Genomic DNA, 22,141 nt, shown 5'->3' with positions numbered 1-22,141 from the left:
CCTCCAAGTAGGGACGTAGCTTCTTAATGGCCCAAATCACTGCCAAGCACTCCTTTTCTGTGGTACTATAGTTCCTCTCTGCGGGTGAAAGGACCCGACTCACATATATAATGGGATGTTCTCCGTCCTCGTTCGATTAAGTGAGTACGGTCCCTAGAGCATATCCGCTTGCGTCCGTTTGTAGGATGAATGGCTTTGAAAAATCGGGCCTCGCCAGCACCGGAGCGGTAGCGAGTGCCCTTTTTAGACCCTCAAAGGCTTCCTGCTGGTCTTGTTGCCAGATCCACGACTGTTTCTTCCTAAGTAACTTGACCAAGGGTACCTTGAGCTCTGAATCACCCTGTATGAACCTCGAATACCACCCTACCATTCCCAAAAACCGCCGCAATTGCTTAACATTCTTCGGCTCTGGATAGTTAAGGACAGGCTCTACCTTTTCCTGATTCGGCCTCAACCCCTCATTATCCAAAATAAATCCTAAATACGTTAACCGCGGCATGCAGAACTCACACTTCTCTCTTTTTACCTGTAACTCGGCTCCCACTAATCTCTCTAAAACTAATCTCAGATAATATTTGTGTTTCTCGTAGGTATCGGTAGCCACAATTATGTCATCCAGATATCCAAACACCTGGGGTCGCAACTCCTCTCCAAATAATATGTCTATCAGACGTTGGAATGTCATCGGTGCGTTGCTTAACCCGAATGGCATTCTTTTGTATTGCCAGAGTCCTGACCCTTGCACGGCGAAGGCCGTAAACTTTCAACTATTCCTGGCCATTGGTACCTGATGATACGCCTGCTTTAGGTCCACTTTAGACAAATACCTGGCGTCGCGCAGCCTGTCCAAAATAGTATCCATGCTAGGCATAGGATATGCGTCCCGCTTGGTTACCTTATTCAAATCCCTAAAATCTATACAAAACCGATATGTTCCATCCGGCTTTTTGTGTAAGACGGGTGCTTGGCAATAATCACTAGCGGATCGCTCTATTATTCCCTCTTGGAATAACCGTTCGACCTCCTCGACGGCCACCTCATGCATCTTCGGAGACATCCTTCGGTATGCATGACGTATGGGTTTGTCGACCGTCACTTCGATCACGTGCTCCGTGAGAGGAGTCTTCCCTAAAGGTTTCTCAGCTGATCCTAAAATATCGTCTACCATTCGCTCAATTTCTTCCCACTCCTCTGTCGATATTTCACTTATCCCAGCGCATTCAGCATGGAGGGTGCCCTTGGGTGCATCCCCCATACTCTTGAACGAATGCCAATCACCCTCGAACACTCGAAACATTCCTCGACCCAATCGAAGATCCATATCGAACATGTCCTGGAAATCCCGTCCCAGGATTATGTCCTGGTTGATATCAGTGACTGTCCGGACCTGTACCTCTCTCACGTGACCATCAATCTCGCAGCTTATTTTTAAAGTTCCTAAGACCCGCGACAACGTGGCGTTCACGCTAACGATAGCCGCGTTGATAGGTTCCAACCTATTTCGGAAACGTTCGGCCAGTCTGGGTCCTACTAGCGACAATCGTGCCCCAGTGTCCAGGAGAGCGCTGTATTCCTGGCCCCCTAACACCACTGACAGATAAGGTCGATTCTCGTTATTTGTACCCACCACATCCTCTCGCTGGATCTCTTGGCCGTTATTCCCTCCATCCTGATCCTCTTTCTGCCCACCACTGACGTTGGGAGGTGTAGTCTAATAACGGCCCAACGTTCCGTACTTTTCCTGAAGAACTGCGTCTGAGCTTGATTCTCGAAACTGTTGGTCCTCCGACTCATCTCCAAAAGTCCTATTGAAGAAGTCCTGAAGATCTTTGACATCGATCTGCTGTGGCTCACCTTCCTCTCGGGCCGACCCAATCCGCTCTCCCTTTTCTTGTCGCTTGATTTCCCAATCTGTCGTCGTCCTGACGTTTTCTGAGTTCGGCTCAATGACTTCCTCCCTATAACGAATTTTCTCCGTTCTCCAGTCTCGTTCCCTCTCTAAATTGTCCACCTGAACGTCAAAGTCTTCGTCTGGACCTGACACCCCTTTGGTGAACCAAATTGTCTCATTCTTCTCATTCACTGTTCGCTTCGACTCTCTTTCCCGTGACTGCCCTATAGGATCGTCGTTCTTCCATGTGACCAATGTTCTCTCTTTTTCCCCCACATCACCATTTTTATCCGGAGACCCCACCTCTAACCTCTCACTCATCCTCACATATTTCCCGGTCAGGTTCCCCTTTCTCTTACTTGGTAGCTCTTGGAAAGTCTTCCTAGGGACCAAAACCAATTGGCCATCTGCTCCCAAAATCCACGTTTTTTCGCTATCGATCTTCTGCCCTTCGCTCCCCTCAAATATTCCTGAATTCCTTACTTCATTCTCAACCTCTCCCTTATATCTCGTCTCGGTCCTATTCTCCTCTAAATCTCGCCTTGGACGGAGCGCGGGGGTTGCAGAAGTTAACTCGTTTAATTCTGGCCCCCGCACGCCCCGTTTCCCATTGTTTTTCGCCAAAACACACACTTGGGACAGGACGAGAAGACTACTCCTGGAGTACCACAAACCTGACACTCGACTGTTGGCTTAGGCTCGGGATTCCCAGGGGGTCTCTTCGACGGGCAATTTCATGCCAGGTGTCCTTTGTTCCCACACGTGTAGCAAAGCACCTCCGGGCATTGTGCGGAACGATGACCCACGGCCCGGCAGGTATAGCACGTGGTATAGAACCCACTCCCTCCCGTAGCTTCGTCTCGGCTGGACGTCTGCTTAGGGACGGCTCCCTGTTGAGCCCCGTGGGCCGTTGGTCCCATCAGCTGGCCCCCCTCCTTGACGTTAGTCGGGGACTTCGAGGTCGCCTGATTGTTCCAGGGTATCGGCTTCCAATACTGGGTCCACGGCGGACGGTTCTGGGCTTGCGCGAAACTCGCGATTAACTCTGGAGGTAGATCAAAGAACGGAGATACGTTTCCCTCTGGGCTCGTTGTCTCCTTCCTAACCTCACCATCTCCACTCACTTGTTTATTTCCTCCCTTGCCGTTCTTCCTCCCCTTGTTTCCCGTCTTCTTAGTTGACGCATTCTCCCCCTTTGACTCTTCCCCTTCACTGGCGTCAGCCACGCACGCGATCTTAGTCTTGATAACTGGAGTTCCAGAGAACCCTGCACCGGGTACGTGCATTTTGTCCGCTGGTGGGGGCGGGACATAGCGGCTGTCCAACTCCTTCTGTCTCTCCCACCACAAACCATAAGTCTCGATATCATCTAGACTCATGACCAGTCTGTCAGACATCGCCCGGCGATATTCGGGCAACAAGTTCCGTCGTGCCAGCTCTACTACCGATCTCTTAGAGGGTGGCACCGTAAATCGTGAGACAATGTATTTGAATTTCGATAAAAACACCGCAATCTTCTGGGTTTTGGCTTAGGTGCGGCGGCGCAAATCATCCCACAAATCCTCTTCGTCATATTCTCCAATGAACTGTCTCTTGAAAGACACCTTGAACTCCCCCCAGTCTCGTAGCTCTCCTTTAATCGTGCGGAACCAGCGGCTCGCCCCCTTTGATAACACGCAAGGCAATGCGTTCAGGAGTTCTCGGTCGCTGAACTCCGCGCTTCCTCGACAGTCTTCTAATTGTTCCAAAAATTCTTCAGCATCCTCACCTCTGTCTTCACCCGAAAACTTCACTCCCCAACCCTTGAGAAGTTTGACCGCTTGAGATCGGGGACCGTTTGTCCTATAACCTTTTGTGGGGCTACTTCGCTCGCTCGGAGTCTCCTCGGCCCTGAGGCTTGGCCTGCGCTGTCCCCGATCTTCAGTACGCCACTCATTTCCTCTGGATTCGCGTTGATCATCACGCCACCCATCTGGGGAGCAACTTTATTTTAATTTCTGGTCACCGATAATTCTCATTCAAATACACTTACAAATAATTGAAAAATCCATAGACAGGATGGCCCTTTCTGACAGCAATACCCAATTGTTGCAGTCTATGTTGCGGAAATACTATGTGTTTGCATGGTTTTCCAATTATTGTGAGATGTCGAAACATAGCCTCTCCGTAGTAAGCAACCCTTTCATTGCATACCTAAGTTGAAAAATCTTTGAATGAGTCACCATCAAAAAATTTTAATCAGTAAAATTTTTGAAAAAAAAAACACTGATTATGGTAGAGACCTTAGTGATCAAAACATTATATGTAACAACTCATACATGATTATAATAATAGGGACCAACACAATTGAATACTAGTATCCTAATAGTATCTTTAGAATATATTTGTTTTGTAGTATTATTTGCTTTCTAGAGAAATAGAAAAAAATTTTAGATAATTTATTTTAGGAAATGTAATGACATTTAATAATGTTGATTCGTAAGTTTACTGTAAGAAATTTTTTATTTATTGCAGTAAAAGTCTTAGGAGCCGTTCGCGTCGTTACTACGTTAAGCGCTACGAATTTAGCATCTTTGTTTTAAAGTGGTTCAAAAGGTTGAAGAATATGTAGTTCTTGATAAATTATCATTTTAAAGTTACGTCAAAAACATTAGAAAAGTTAGTATTTGATACTATAAACAATAAATAAAATAGTTCCAGAAATCACCTGAATAGCCTGAACTTGACTAGAAATAATAACTATTGCACAATGATGCCTAAGGTTTTTATTGACTTATTTTACGGTAATGTTTTTATACAAGGAATGACAGCTATAAACTGTATTTTTATATTTAATAACCACGTATAATTAAGTATGTTTTACCAAATAGATGCGCACTTGCTAGAACTTTCACTGATAGTTACCTGTTCATCAATTTCCTCCTGAGTTGTTGGTAACTCGTCATTAGTTTTTAAGTGTAAGCTTATGTTTTGAAGCATGTCGTTGCTCAAATGCTAAAAAAATATCATTATTTTATTTTATTTTTTATTCTTCAATTTTTAAAGAGGCCATTAAAAAAAGTTTGAAATTACCGGAAACAGGTTTTTCAGTTTTTTATCTTTATCAACAATCAGTTTGTACGTTCCATCTTTGATAAAGCCATGAATATCTTTGAAAGGTATTATTAGTGAAAAAACTGTAGAAAAGCTCGTAAAACATCCCGAGTATGCCGAGACAAAAATAAAGAATGATAATAACAGTGACAGTTGTGCCAATTTAAACGATGTGCAGCTTAGATGTAACTCTGTAAATTTTGTTAAAATAAATAATATAATCAACACGTCATTCAGTGCATTTTTTTTAAAGAAAATTTATCATAAGATAGTATTTTATTATGACTTAAGAGTGAAACCTATAGAGCATGGTACTTAAATAAAATACTTAAGAAAGAATTTGTGAAGCTCTTGTTACAGAGCAGTGTTTCATAGTTTTGATACTTAATCTTTATTATAACTGTGTAAAAATAAGGGGGTATAAATGGGTCATGGGACCCACGGTAAGAACGAAGTTCGTGAAACGTGAAATGAGTGCCAAAAAATAATTTAACATGAGGTGTGTGTCGAAAAACATCATAAAATAAAGAAACACAATTTCTCAGGTAACAAGGGGGTCGCGAGACCCATAAGAAGAAGGAAGCTCTATAAAAAAAAGTACTGCATTCATATAGTTCAGTAAAATAAAAACTTGCAGAACAAATTTGAGACAATGAAATAAAAGAAATTAGTTCAGCCATCGTGAATACTGAACTAATTTTTTTTTTTTTTTTATATTTGTTTTTCAAGTTTTTATTTTACTGAACAACATAATTGCCGTACTTATTCTTATAGAGCTTTGTTCTTCCTACGGTTCTGGCAACCACCGTGTTACTTGAGAAATTGTGTGTCTTTATACTCATCTCATGTATAAAGAACTTCGTTTTTACCGTGGGTCCGATTACCAAGTTACATCCCCTGGTTTGCTTCTTTTAATTTTTTTCATTTTTTAAACTTCCTTTTATTTCATTTCTTCTTTAATTTTTTTTAAGACTTCTTTTTTTTCTTTGTTTACTTAATTCTTTTTTTTCATCTAATCGTATATTTTTTGGTTTCTTTTTTAGTTGTTTGTTTGGTTTCTTTGTTCGTATATTTAGTTTGGTTTCTGAGTACTTATGTATGTTAGTTATCACTTGTGCATCGTTTTTGATTTTTACTACATATTGTGTAGTCTTTTTACCTTATCATTCTATGGCATATTTATGAAAAAAAAGATAAACTTATAAACCAATTACCTGGATGTTCCTGATGAACCAAAATTTGCCAGACATGCATGTAACTGTTGACTAGCGATACTCTATAGTTATTTGCACGATTGTGTGAAATTGCGATGACAGTAAAAAATGTGGGTGTGACAGTGGCCAGAAAAATTAAGTAGGCCCAAATTGAACTGTTGAAAACCTGTTATAAAAAATAATATTATTAAGTTATTACTAAAATAAAATATAAGATGATAACGATAATTAAATAATTTTTTTACATCAAAATAGGCATGCCATGGAATATCTGCATAGGGATATTTAATTATCAATACATGTCGGTACTCGACAGTTGTAACTGTCATATCGAAATTTTCAAGAGCTTTCTTAGCCAATTGTAAGCTATGAACAACATCGGAGGTCTTCCATGAACCATTATGTTTTTTGAAAGTTATATTCATGTATGATGCTGCCCCTACTATGAGTTCAGCATGCCGCGATCCACTTTTATTGATTCGTCTAGGCTATAAACAATATTGTACAATAAGCTTTTTGTTTGGATGCAAAAATATTTAGGGTGGATAATAATTATTATAAAGATACACGTCTTACCTCAAAATTAACTGTTACTGTCACACCTGTTAAATTTTTTCGTCTCTGATACAAATTTTGATCGGTATTGACTACTAAACCAGTTTCTTCTTTCCACTCGAGGAGTTCCGGTGTATGCAATATATTCATTGGTTCTGTAGCGTACTATTCAGTTCTTTAAAATATTATTTTTTTAATTCATAGTTATATATAATTCAGCTTCTCCAAGTTACCTAAACTGTTTTTAATGCTCATGAATTTCTGTAGTCTGTTGTTATATGTCTACGGCCATACCTCAATTATATTTAAATATTTTAACCAGAACCAGCGCATTTTTTAATAAATTTACATTCTTTTCACATACAACATCTGAAATAAAATAAAAATAAAAAAAAAATAAAAAAATTGATTTATTAATTGCTTAATAAATTTTATAACAAAAATTAAGCACTCCGGGAGTGCAGGCAGAAGTGAAAACTTGAACTTATGGCGCGTTGGGCACTTTTTTGGGTGAGCATTTTTAGGTGCGCTCGCGACATGAGAAATTGTACGTAAAAAATCAAGTTTATCAAAGCAATGTGGGCACTTTTTGAATGAACATGAAGAATATCAATATAGAAACTATATTCAAAGGAAGTGGTTGTATTTAAATCAGTAAATATTAGTAAATCGTAAATGTAAAATTTATCAATTGTTTTAACACAGTACCATAGCAGCAACACAAGTCAAATGAAATATTTCAATAATTAAATTTTCCGTTTTATATTCATTTATAAAATGGATATAAAAAAACTCTCAATCTCGTCTGTCGCGAGGGCACGAACGAATGCCCATTTAAGGGGGCTCCTTCACGAAAGTCCCCAAACAGAGATATATTATTTCTTGTAAATAAAAGTCTACTGAATTTAATGGTGGTCTAAATTATATTTCGAATGGGTCAAAATTTAGAGAAATCCGAGCTCAAAGTTGTAACTATTAGCACGTGTTCCTATGGGGCAGCGTGAAAAACAATTTGTTTTCGTTTATAATAAACCTTAATTAAATGTCCCAGCAGACTGAATATATACGTTTTGTAGATGAAGTCTTCCTCTGTAATATGCTGTATTAAAAATTGTGGATAAAGGACCATTTTAGCGAGATATTTGTGATGGAAATAAATAAACAGTGTCCGGGAGGTCAGAAGGTCACGTGGGTAGCAGACGTACTTGTTCACCTAATCGCTCGAGTTTTCAAAAAGTTGAGATTGCCTTTCCTCCATCCTCTTGAGACTCTATGTGCGTGGTATTCTTTTTTTTTAGGTGGATTAGAAGGACCGTCATCTATTGTTTATCAATTAAATGATGTTAATGACATACAGATACTAAACACTATAGAGGTAGAGTAATAGCAGAAAGGCATGCAAACACGACATATATATACCATATACCTATATATTACATCGCTATACTACACCAACACAGGTAGTGTACCCTCGTATGCACTAGACTGGTCAAAACAATAATTAATTTTTCGTACAAAGTTTAACTACACACATAAATATCATTTTTCCCCCTTCATACATTATTAAAAATATCATAATGATTTTCAGACACATTTGTTTATTGAAAAACAAAACTTTATTTTTTGTTTGTCTTTGACCTCAACAGTAGTCGTAGGAGCCCCCTTAAAGACTGCGTATCAGCGTTGGTCTGAGCATTATTCCACGCTCACAGTTCATGCTTGATCGCACATAGCACCGCTGACTGGATCCCACCGAGAACTACTTCGCGCGAGAATTCGAATTCGAAATCGTATGATTTTTTCAACAAACAGTAGGCGTGGAAATTCAAATTTGAAAGAATTCTTGGTATACTATTTATGTATGTAATCATACAATATTATCTAATATTTTTAGGCATTAATTAGCCAATACATACAAAGATTTCTTTCGAATTTGAATTTCTGCGCCTACTGTCTGCTGAAAATATCATACGATTTTGAATTTGAATTCTCGCGCCAAGTAGTTCGCAGTGAGATCCAGGCAGCGTCGCTATGTGCGATCAAGCATGAACTGTGAGCGTGGAATAATGCTCAGACCAACGCTGCTGCGTATAGCGCTCTTGCATACCTATACACTCTGAGAATACATATAGGTATGCAATCTCGTCTGTCGCGAGAGCACGAACGAATGCCCATGCAAAGAGCGCGTATAGTATACATACATTATAAGAATACACGCGGAGTATATCTGTGTAAAATCTCGTCTGTCGCGAGAACGGCTGAAAATGCTCACCCACAAAAGTGCCCAACGCGACATAAGAAGTTTTCACTTCAAGAAATTGATCGAAAACGTCCATAAAGAAATAAGATGTAACAAAAAGACCATCAACCATTTTGACATTATCCACACAATTCTTTTATCCAAATTTGAAAATGACAAAAAATAATTGCTGTGAACAATTTTATATTACAAATAAACAGTTTAATCAGAAAAAAAATTATCCAGAACCTAGACAAGAAAATTAAATAAGTTAAGCATGAAATGTGCAAAGTTTTATTAGTACACAGCAATGTAGTGGAAGAATAAAAAAATTTTGTTAATTCTTGCAACACAATCTTTATTTTGCACCAAACGTCGAAAATTGTTTTTTACAAGTCTTAAATTCTCAGTTCACGTATATAGACATTTTTAATATTATTTTATAAGGAAAAATACGCAAACAGTGCCCAAAAAAGTTAAATCATAATATAGATTATTTTTGAAAATACTACTATAAATTTTATACGTATTAATTTACGGCGTCCATATGTTAGGAAAAACGCTGATCATTTGTAATAAAAGTAGGAAGAGACACGAGCTTATAACAAAAAAAAATCATGAAGTTCTAACAGATTTTCTCTTCAAATTACATTCCTAGATTGTAAGTGTTTTACAAAAAATTACTACAATCCTTTTGCATACAGTATACATTAACCAATCTTACAGTACAAGCTAAGCTCTGAAAGTGAAAGTTGTAAAGGGGTTTCATTAAACATCTCGATAAAGATTTTCCTGGGCCTTTTTTAAAATAACACTCCAAAAAATTGTCTTCTAAAGATTGAGGTACATAAAGTAAAATTACCAAACTAATAAATACAAAACATAAGAAAAGACGCGGATAAAATGACGATCACGTAACAGAACATCGTTATTACACGATTTTTTAAATCTTTTAATATTTTTATTGCAAAACCAAGCGATTGATAAAAAAATAAAATAGTTGTCTTTCTGTCTGGCACTGTTACTTTCCGTGTTATTCACTACAGCAAAAAATTCTTGTACTCTTATGAAATATTTAATTTATTAACACATTAAACTACACTTTAAAGCAACGGATATTTGCTGCTCATCGTTACTTTGAAAGTTTAGCAGTTTTTTTCTTTTGATTATGTCATAAACTGTTCAATTTAAATTGAATCTTGATAGTTTCAAACTTTTTTTGTTAACAAAAACCTTTTTTTCACGTGTATATTCATACACAATTTTTTAATACCAATTTTCAACTAAAGTAAGGAATACTAAAACTACTTGAATATTTTGCACGAGTTAACATGAAATCAATTCATTTCCATACAAAAAGTTTATCTATAGTCATTAGACAAAAACACCAACTATCTATTTGGATTTGAAACCAAAAGCATACGATAACTTATAAATTAATTAACTGACTTTTATCAGCTAAAAGTGATTTATATTTTAATGGGTATTTAAGTTTTTAAAAACACTTTTCATTGTTTAAAAAATTTGTGTTTAATATTCAGTACATCAAATGATGTATTAACATTTTTTCATTAATTCTCTTCTTGAATTTCCAATTCTTCTTTGTTGAGTGGTTTATCAGTTTCTTCGATGTTGCTAGAACTTTCATTGTCAACTGCCATTTTATTCTTGCAAGAAACATATACAGTTAAAACTTTATCTGAACTCAACAATGCCTTGGCCTTTTCCAAATCGAATGAAACAGGGACACTCAACTTCTTATACAAGCCCTTCTCGTGCTGTTCTTCTGGTGGTGCCTCAACTATAATGTCCCTACCTACAACCTACAAATAAATGAAATAAAGATTTATTAAAAGATTTAATGCTTTAGTGTTGATAAAACCTGATGAATATTCGTTTGGCTATTTTTTTAGATACACTTCACATGATTAATTATTATACTTGGATGATATTTATTTAACCGTTTATATATACCAAGTGCTTATTGCATGAAAAGAATAACGATTGAATAATCACTTACCTTAACAATAATTTTATCTTGGTTGTACATCGTGCAGTCCAGGCAGCACACAAATTTCTCCTATAAAAATTCCATTTTACAAATTTAAATTTTACTGTAAATGAAGTACAAATAAATTGCACTTATTATCAAAGATCATACTGTATTTACCTGGTTAGTTGAAGTACAAGAGTCATTACTCAGTTTGACATCTAGAAATACACGCTGACTCAATGTGCTGCAGGGAACAATAGAGGGACTGCTTTCACAATCATCGCAGGCTTCATAAGCCACACCCCTTTTTGAATTAAACATACGTTGCAGTTGTAATTGAAATTCCTGCTCTACTTCTTTTCTTGCCTTAATTACTTCTATGTCCATTTTTTAAATATACTTACTTAAATTCGGCAAATTCAATAAAATTTTGATCAGTGCCTCAATGCTTCAACAAAACCCAAGGTGCAACTGACGTGGTTAGCAGCGATCCTACGTTTCTACGTGCCTGTACGGGCATTGTGTGTAACGTCATTGTTATTTAAATTTTTCCAATAAGCAGATGATAAAATTGGACTTCTGCGCATGTGTGGATGACAAAAAAACGTCCTAAACTGCAAACTTTCATGCACGTTAATAGAATTCCAGCAACCCGTGAGTACTTTAAGAATCTGAAAATGTTAGGGTTAACAATACAGAATCTCTCTCTCCTCCTCTTTCTCAACTAGATGACCAAGTGACATAATGTATATTCCCCCCTGTTACACCAAATTATATTTGGACTCCTTCATAATCTCATCGTCCAAGCCAAGAAACTCTCTTTCCACCCCCTTATTTGATAGCGATCACCTACACACCTACAAAAAACTTGTACTTCGCTCTCTTCTCCAACGTAAAACCAACCAAACTCTGCACCATCTACATAAAAATTAATAACAACTAGTAATAACTTCTAGTAGTAATCCACTTAAAGAGCCTTTGGTCGGTACATAGCAAACAATGTCATCATTACGCATCCAACACTCCTCATTACACACTAGTTACTTTCATAACACCATAACTGTTAAACTAAACACATTTCTCTTTCATACAATAATTAATGTACACAACTGTATTCAATTGGCCACATAGGCCCCAATAATATTACCCCATGGCCTAAACAATAAATAAAACTAAAATCTGAATCTCTCTCTCTTTCTTTCTCCCTCTCTCAACGTTTCTGAGTCAGGAACAGAGGGAAGGGCTATGTCACGGAGCAACCCAATTCTTTAAGTCAAAATAAATTTATTCATCCATATTTTGTTGAATATTTTCTTTAAGTTGAAAAAAATTTAGTAAATCTAAAAAAATATTTCGTACAACTTAGTGAGAAATTTAAACAAAGACCAGTGTATAATGCGGAGGTACCAGGAAGTACCCGCCAAGTGCCCTGGAAAGGGTCTTCTGGAAGACGTTAATCTAAAATTAACAGACACTATTTTAAACTATAATTGAAACAATTGTGCTATTATTCAAAAATATTTACAGGGATTTCTTTTTTTAATGAAATCCATCACTAAAATATCGTATAAACTTAAAAATGTATTATTGACCATTTTCTTATTGATGTGAAAATCTTATGTGTTTTAACAAAGAATTTTTTTTTAAATTACTATTTTAACCATACATAATAAGATTAATTTTATAATAAAAACAAATCTTACATGCGAAATTCTTAAATTTTTTTTCATTGTCCATCATCATGTATAAATCAATGATACTGATTAAAAAGTTAAAGTAACAAATAACTAGCCTACAAGTTTCTGTTTTCTAAACATAAACATAGTTAAGTTATGTTGTAAAGGCACAGAAAATACAAACTTCTGGTGGGGGTAGAGGAAAAATAGTTAACTGCAAAATACGTTTCATGAATTTTATATCATAACATTCAATTAATTTCTTATCGCTAGCATAAATGTTTTTTCATTTACTTAGCAAAATTATTTATAATCAGATCCATTCGTTTAGTACTCCCAAATAAGATTTTTCAATTATAACAAATGTGATATAACTTGATACATGTTTCTTAAAACAAAATTATTTTTCACTTGTGGTGAGATATTTTTACCTTGAAACTTTCACTGTACCCTTGGTAGGAATATAATAGAGTTCGCTTTTGGTGCACTTTCAACCAGAACCATCATGAGAAGTCTATCCTTGCACTGGTGACATGCACTATCATGTACAAAAACGATAATTTTGTTTTATCTATGCTTTTTATATCTTTTTGTTTCAGACCGTGGAGAAAATCCATATCTTTTGTGAACGCATTATAATTATAAAATAGGCAAATTCCAATTAATTTATCTGTAAGAACTCTTTTAGTTTTCACTGCTTTTCATGAAGAATTTATTATAACTTTTTTTGTGGTTGTGCTATAAACTCTTTATAGTTTCTGATTTTTCTTTTCAGTCCAGAAAAATGAAGACTATTTGTTTAATTTTGATTTCATTCGTTTTTCCATTAATTTCGGAAGAATATTCCACAAGCAGTGAAAGAAATCACGTTAAACTAATAACTGACTTGGAAAAGTTCTATAACATCAGAAGTACAGGAATAATTAAAAATGGATTTAAGCGTAAGTAATAAATAGCGTGAGCCTATAAGAATTAAATTTTTTTTTTTTTTCAATTAAAATCTTGCTTGTACTTCATCAGATGAGTACTTTGTCATGGAAATGGTAAGGGAACTTTCTCGCTCGTTACACTTTTCGGTTGTCGTAGAAGTTTCAGAGTTGCGAGTAAAAATTCCAATAATAAAAGCCGATTTGCAAACTTTATTTGCTATTCTTTTAAGCACTGACTATGACTTGGAAAAGTTTGTTGACTTTGCGAAAGAGAATGACATGTCTTTTCATATGTGGCTGCTGCTATTCTCTCAGGAAATGCGGAATGTCTGTCACAATCCAAAAGATAATTTTTTGGAACTAAACTATGCCAGTCAGGTGCTGGTCAAGTGCGGTGGAAATCAAATGATAAGGGAATAGTACGCTACAGAACCAATGAATATATTGCATACACCAGAATTCCTCGAGTGGGGAGAAGAAACTGGTTTGGTAGTCAATACCAATCAAAACTTGTATCAGAGACGAAAAAATTTAACAGGTGTGACAGTAACAGTCGATTTTGAGGTAATGAGTGTGTCGTATTAATAATTATTATTTGTCCAAAATATTTTTGCATACAAACAAAAAATTTTTTGTATGATATCCTTTGTAGCCTACGCAAAAGATACGTACTGTATTTGGACATGCTGAGCTTATTAAAGAGGCAGCATCAGATATGAATATAACTTTAGCGAAGCATAATGATTCACGGAAGACCTCTGATATCATTTGTAGTTTAGAATTATCTAAGAAAGCTTTTCAAAATTTTGATATCACGGTCACAACTGTCGAGCGCAGACACGTATTGATGATTAAATATCCCGATGCGGATATTCCATGGAATGCCTATTTTGATGTAACAATTTGTTTAATTATCGTTGTTATCTGTTATTTCATTCTATTTGTAACTTAATTATTACAATTTTTTATAACAGGTTTTCAACAGTTCAATTTGGGCCTACTTGATTTTCCTGGCCACTGTCACACCAACATTTTTTACTGTGATCGCAATTTCGCATAATCGCTCAAATAACTATAGAGTATCGCTAGTAGACAGTAACATGCATGTATGGCGGATTCTGGTTCATCAGGAACATCCGGGTAATTGGTTTATAGGATTATCTTTTGTTTCATAAATATTCCATAGAACGATAACGTACAAAAAGTACACAGTATGTAGTAAGAATAAAAAAATGATTCACTAGTGATAACCAACATTTATAAGTACTTAGAAACCAAACCAAACAAAAATAGAATGTTTTCATTGTTTGTTTACATTGTGTTCTGCGAGTGGTGTGAAAAAATAAAAACTTTCAACTGTATAAAAATTGATTTAGTTCACTAGAACGAATTTGAAATAAAATTTTTTTTATAATTATGCCTTAGAAAAACCATAATGTATAAAGAGTATTAAGTATTTAGTACAAAACGAAAAACGACACACTGGTGATAACTGACGTATATGAGTACTCAGTATCCAAACCAAACAAAAAAAGTATGTTTTAATTACTCATTTAAATTGTGTTTAATTGGAGTAGTAAATAACAAAAGTTTTTATCTGTATGAAGGTTCTATTTGCTTTACGAAAACGAATTCGAAATTTTATTTTTTTGACACGATCGTAATTAAAAAAAAAGTATCAAAAGTGCCAAACGCTGTTTTGAAACAAGTTCTGTACACATATTTTCTAAAGTATTTTATTTAAGCACTATGTTCTATAGATTTTTTTCTTAATATATGATGAAATATCATTTCATGATAAATTTTGATTTTTAAAAATCCACCGATTAATATGTTGATTGTATCTTTTATTTTCACAAAATTTACAGAGTTACATCTAAGGTGTACATCGTTCAAATTGGCACAACTATCACTGTTATTATCATCCTTAATTTTTGTCTCGTCATACTCGGGATGTTTTACCAGCTTTTCTACAGTTTTCTCACCAACAATACCTTTTCAAGATATTCATGGATTCATCAAGGATATAACGTACAAACTGATTATTAAGAGAAACACAACACTGACTAAACTGTTTCCGGTAATTTTAAACTTCTTTAACTGCCAGTCGAAGGATGGAAATAAAGAGTAATGATGTTATTTTATTCTTTTAGGGTTTGAGTAATGATATGCTTCAGAACATAAGCTTACATTTCAAAAATAGTGACAAGTTACATACACTCGAGGAAATAACAGAACAGGTAACAATTAGTGATAGTTATCGCATGTGCAAATCTATTTGGTAAAATATGCTTGACTATACATATGTTTTTCACAATATTTTCGTAAGAATCGAATTTCTAGTACTGTGAATGCAAGAAATCCTTATTTTTAACCACGGTATCTTAAAAAAAGTGTGTTATCAGAAATTTTTATGATTCTAGGCAGTGTAGAACCCACGTTTCAGTGAAACGAGATTTTTGTTGAATATTTTTTATAATACTTTGCGAAGTTTTACTGTGGTTTTATGTTTAACAGCCATAATACAAATATCATAAATTTTTCATCTAGATGAACTTACTAATAGATACGAAAAAGCCGTTAGGTAATTAATGCCTTAAAAAAAAAAAACATTTTCAAATAGTTATTGTTAAAAAAAATAATGATCATTTCTCCAAATTACATAAATTAGTGTATGAATGATAAACTGCAAAAGGGGGGTTTGATACATTGACAGTCTACTTTAATATCGTAATCAAATTATAGATGTTTATTCCAGACACGGTTATGTTGACGACAGTAATATAGCTTATTGCAACCATTCTTTATTATTTCGACAATTGTGACATCCGGCTCATCAACCAGACAATTTGTTTTAACTTTTTTTTTGTTTTTTTCTTTTAATTGTAAAAATCCTAAACAGTTGAAGTTAACCTCGCTGGAATACACATTGATGGTTTTAATACCAAAATGATGTGCACTATTTGGGATTCCTAGTGCCCGCACCTCCCCACCATAGCGTTAAGCGGAATCAAAAAGTAAAGCTGAGAATTCCAAAACAATTTTCTTCATGTATGGTCATAAAGAATTAGCAGGGGTTCCTGGAGATACATCTCTGCTGTCTGCACGTCACGTGCACATGTGATTTATGGTCATGTTATTAAACGAATATATTAATTTGCTCATCTTGCTAATTGCTCATCTCCTCTGGCGGGACTGTAGTTCTGGCCAGGATCTCGTCCCTCGGTGGTCTGCGTGCCTATGGTTCTCCGGGGGGAGGTAGTTGCCGGGGGTCATGTCTAAATGCCTGCTCTGCAGGCTTGGCTTTTGGTGATTCTTCGGCTGCACCCTCCTATCATGGAATAGAGGGGGTGGCTTCCTTAAGCTACGCCGATCCCCTCCCAAGCCACCCTGATCCATGTCCTCGGCCACTCTCCTTACCGCATTGGCATTGCTGACTCCCCTCGTTGACTTTCTATACCCCGGCCTCCTTTGGGAAAGCAGAAATCTTCTGAACTGAGTTTCCTCAGTACCCGACTCTTCGCTCGTCGGTTCCTCCCCCTGACCCTCACTCGTCCTAATATACTCCTGCTTATTCAAAAAACCTTTTCTCACATCTTCTGCTCTGCGTCTCTCCGCCAACTCTCTTTTGATCTTTGCGCACTCGATCCTATATTCTTCCTCGGCACCGTGACTCTGATCGCTAGCCCTCCCATCGCTATCGTAGTCGTCCTCCCCCGAATTTAAATCAATCCCTTTTGCCACCTGTTCGGGGGTAAAATATTCGCTCCGTTCGGTTCGGCTGGGTAAGGTGAAGTCCCGCGGGGATCTCTTCAATATTGACTGTTGAGTGATTGATTTAATATTCAGGATTCCCCTATTCTCCTTAGGTGGTACCCAATTATCTTTTGAAGTTGCCGGATTTATTTCTCCGGTATCCATATCGCCCCCTATAAGACCCTGACTATCCCTTGAAGCTGCCTGGTTGCCCCTCTGGTGTCCCTGTGGAGTTCCCAAAAGTGCTATATTTCCTAGTGTCAACTTAGAAGGATTTTTCGCGATATGTTTCCACATTTCTTGGGATAGCCCCTGCGAAGCAGGGAAGCACCCACCGAGGGTGTAGGTGGTCGCCCTGAAAGTTTGTTCTCCTTGGAGGCCGGCCATCAACAACTTCTGCAGGTTGGGATCCATCGTGATCGTTCGCATCTGTTCCCTCCCTGATTTCAATCTACTCTCCACCCCTATTACTGACGTGGTGACAGGCGTCGTATACGTCGTCGTGTACGTCGTCGTCGTCACAGTCTGTATCTTAGACTCTGTCAGTGGCCTATATACATTAGCCCCCTTTTCATCCGATCGCCGTAATTCATCCTCTATTTCGGCCTTACTCGCGCTCGCCTTTCCGCTCCCCCGTCTCCCTGGCACTGACCCTTGGGTCTCTCTCGTTGAATCCGTAGCCATTGGCTCCAACGGAGACACCAGACTTTCTCTTCTCTCGGAATTTGATCCCTCCCCACGTGATAACTCCCTCTGTATCAACTCGCCGGCGGTACTGAGTTGGGTCGTCCGCGGAGTACTGTGTTCTAATTTTCCCTCCTCTCCGTCCGCAAGCACGTCCTCTTCGTACCAGGGTACCCTTTCATCATCTGGCTCCATCTCTAACATCAATACTCGGAGAAACCTATCCCTCACAGCGGCCTCTGTCCCCTCGGTACTAAATCCCCTAAAAAACAATTCGCCCTCTAGTGTCTCTAGTGGCATTCTCCTGATGTTACGCCTAAGTGCGCGCAGCTCCCGTGTATTTATAAGTGCCTGCATTGTTTCGTCATGCGGCACCATTTCGTTACCTACACTACAACCTCAGAAAACACCGAATGTTGAACGACCCTACCTAACGAAGATACACTGTTTGCGTATCGTCGCCCACCCGCACTTGTCGCCGACGGTCTCTAAACACCACACAACAAATATGGAAAATTTTACATATAAATATTTACAAAAATTAAGAAAAATATTCTTAAAATTACTTATTGCCTTATTGCTTCATACTTTCTCCCAGATCCGAGCAACACTCTTAATTCGTCAACACTTTTACCCACACATTAAAATCTCACCCAAACTTTAAGCCCCGAAAGTCCCTTCCTAATCTTGCAGCATACTTCCCAACTTATAGGGATACCATTTGTGACAAGAATTTTTCGGCCGGGAAAACAGCCGTCCCGAATTCCCTCACAAAACAAAATAAACAACTCGCTTACTTTCTCCTCCTCGTCCCTCTCCACTGAATTCCTCTCCTTCGGGAGGTCTGCCGCTGGTGCTCGGCTCAGGAACGCCGAACACTCCTGAAAAGGAAACTAGAAGGGCACTTTGGGGCACCAACTACACAAAAAAATAACTCCCTGGTATTACTTTCACAGCGCATGCGCTATTTATTCTCCCTTCTCTACACTGTACAAGTCCCACCTCTCACTCTCTCTCTTTCTCTCTTTATATATATATATATATATACATATATAAATGGTTCCAATGTTCTTGAGGTAGATGTCCTGGGTTGAGCAACTCCTAGTCGTCCTCCGCCGGCTCTAACCTTTATTCGGTTGGCGGTGACCCGTACGTAAATCTCTCACTCACACGCCCACGCTCGCACACAATCCCACTCACACCTCTTATCTCTCGACCTTTCTCTAGTGCCCTACACCCTGACACCACCACTACCAACGACTACTCCCCTTTTTCCACGCCTACTCACACTCACCCGCGCCCGCTCGGATCGTCCCAACACTATCCCGTATACCACTCGGTGCACTACTTACAGCACCCTTACCTCCTGGTTATCCTTGCAGGGTACGACTACCTGGAACTCGTCTCACTCGTCGTGACGGCTCGGCCGTTCTCTCTGCCTCGGGCGATCTCCATTGTTCTTACCCGATGGTCTCTCGCAAATTCCCCTTTTTCCTAGCCTCAAATGCTCTCTCGTTACACTCGATCTTGACCCCGCTCTCCTCAATCTCTTCCTCTGCCCTATCACTTCCCTATCTCTCACCAATACTTCTATTTAACCTGCTCTGCTCTGAGAATTCTCCCGTTGTTGTCTTGCGGATACTCGTCACTATTCTCGTTTTCTCTCTATCGTGGCTGCTGTAATCCTCCTTCACTCTGCTCTCTCTGATGGCTCTCGCGGTACTCCTGCGTTATGGCAGTGCACTTCGACAGATGCGCGCGCCCCTCCCGTGTATACGAAATATCTCCAACACGCCTAAAATTCGGTAAATTTTTGGAGGTTTCCAAAACTAGGGAATTGACGCGGCCGCTCGGTGCTCACACCTCTCTGACGTGTCGCAAGCCCTCACCTCTCTCTCCTTTTCTACCTTATACACATGCTCACCCAATCATACCACACACACTTTCAATCCCTTCTCTGGTCTTCGGTCCTTCTCTCTCCTCTGGCTCGTAGTCCGCGGTACCGAGAACACACATTAAGAAAGTGTTGTAAAACGATACATATGTAAAATATATACTGTATCATAGAACTCGGTAGCCACCAATGACTAACCCAAAAATATAGGTATATAGTGACGTGACAGCTTCAGCTACCACGTCACAGTTGATGATGATGTTGATGATGATGTGAAGATCATGATTATGATAATAATGATAATGCTGATGATAAGTAAAATAGTAGTAATGATTATAATGGTGGAAATTACAATAATTTAAAGACAATTATAATCATAATAATATTGATGATAAAAATAATGATAAAAATTATAATAACAATAGAAAAAACGATGATCATAATGATGATAATAATAGAAATGATAATAAAGACACTAATAATCATGATGAAGATGATGATAATGTCGATGATCATAAGATTAATGACAATAATAAAAATGAGAAATACAATGACGATTACATTAAAAACGATAATTACGATAATGAAGACAACATCGACGACGGCAAGGACATTTATAAAGTTATTAACAATGACAATAATAATGATGATAATTATTATAACGTTGACAATAATAATAACGATGGTAATTAAAATAAAAGTGATAATGATAATGATGGTGATAATGATGATAATTCCAATGTTGACGATGATGATGATGATGATGATGATGATGATAGAGACAATATTAATCATAATAGAAATGATTATAATGTCGATGATCATAAGGTTAATGACAATAATAAAAATGAGAAGTACAATGAAGATGATAACGAAAAAGATAATTACGATAATGATGACAACGTCGACGACGGCAAGGAAATTGATAAAGTTGTTGACGATGACAATAATAATGATGATACTGAGAATAACGTTAACAATAATGATAAAAATGATAAATGTAATAAAAGTGATACTGATGATAATAATGATTAAAATGATAATAATGCTTATAATGATGATGAAAATGATACCAATAATAACTATAAAGATGATTTTAAAAGTAATTTCAAGGATTTTAATGATAACAATAATAATAATAATAATAATAATAATAATAATAATAATAATAATAATAATAATGATAAAGATGATGATGATAATAATGATAATGATAATGATGATAATGATCATGATGATGATGATGATGATAATAATGATATCAAAAACGATGACAATAACAATAACGATGACAATAATAAAGATGATTATAATGTTTATGTTGATGACTTTAAAAATGATGGTAATAATAATAATAAGAAGTAAGATGACAATAATAATAAAGAATCTAAACGTCATAATAACAATGATATTTATAATAATAATGTTAATAATGATGACAACGATCATAATAACGAGGATAATGACGATAATAATGACAAGCATGACGATGATGATGACGATAATTGTGCCGATAACGATAATAACATTGTTGAGAGTGACGACAACGATGATAATGACGGTGACGATTATGTTTATAATGTTTATAATGTTGAAAACGGTAATAATATTGATTATAATAATGATAATAGTAATGGAAATAGTGATTTTAATAATAATATTAATTATTATGATGATGATAATTTTTATAACGATGATAACAATGATACTGATAATGACTATAAAGATAATTTCGAAAGTAATAGTAAGAATTTTTATGATAATAATAATAATGATGATAATGGTAACAGTTAAAATAATAGTAATAATAATAAATAAAATAATGATAATATTTATGATAATAAAACTTATAATAATGATGAAGACAATAATGATCATGATAATATTGATGAAAATGATGATGATTATAATAATGATAACGATGATGATTATAATGATAATATCATTATAATCAATAATGATAATGATGAATATAATGATAATGAAAACGATGACGATAACAATAACGGTGACTATAATAGAGATAATCATAATGTTAATGATGATGACTTTAATGATGATAGTAATAATAATAATAATAATAAGAAGAAAGATGATAATAATAATGATGATGTCGATTGTCATAATTACAACGATATTTATAATAATAATGTTAATAATAATGACAACGATTAGAATAATGATGATAATGACGAGCATGATGATGACAATGACGAT

General features: G+C 36.5%; 2 protein-coding genes across 2 annotated transcripts in view; both read right to left on the bottom strand.

Moving 5' to 3' along the window:
- Nucleotides 1-22,141, bottom strand: part of Oseg1 (intraflagellar transport protein Oseg1) — a 563,616-nt gene that overhangs the window by 253,871 nt on the left and 287,604 nt on the right. The gene's annotated exons all lie outside the window — the stretch shown is intronic.
- Nucleotides 10,564-11,372, bottom strand: LOC149375511 (uncharacterized). The gene is made up of 3 exons (XM_089598476.1): nt 11,163-11,372; nt 11,013-11,072; nt 10,564-10,815 (listed from the first exon to the last, which is right to left on the bottom strand). Exons 1-3 carry the CDS (start codon nt 11,370-11,372, stop codon nt 10,564-10,566), a joined length of 522 nt encoding a protein of 173 aa, XP_089454602.1.

Source organism: Copidosoma floridanum, unplaced genomic scaffold (genome assembly GCF_036245765.1).
Source record: "Copidosoma floridanum isolate Cflo_tuat_1 unplaced genomic scaffold, Cflo_Japanese_pri ptg000006l, whole genome shotgun sequence".
Taxonomy (NCBI): domain Eukaryota; kingdom Metazoa; phylum Arthropoda; class Insecta; order Hymenoptera; family Encyrtidae; genus Copidosoma; species Copidosoma floridanum.
The sequence above is the reverse complement of the archived record's forward strand: the minus strand, read 5'-3'. Positions and strand labels throughout refer to the sequence as shown.

What these genes read in the sequence shown, in the direction of transcription:
- LOC149375511 (XM_089598476.1), bottom strand. Translation starts at nt 11,372, where the DNA reads ATGGACATAGAAGTAATTAAGGCAAGAAAAGAAGTAGAGCAGGAATTT. An exon ending in CTTGTACTTCAACTAACCAG is followed by an intron (nt 11,073 to 11,162) that starts GTAAATACAGTA and finishes GAATTTTTATAG; the next exon opens with GAGAAATTTGTGTGCTGCCT. An exon ending in AAGATAAAATTATTGTTAAG is followed by an intron (nt 10,816 to 11,012) that starts GTAAGTGATTAT and finishes ATTTATTTGTAG; the next exon opens with GTTGTAGGTAGGGACATTAT.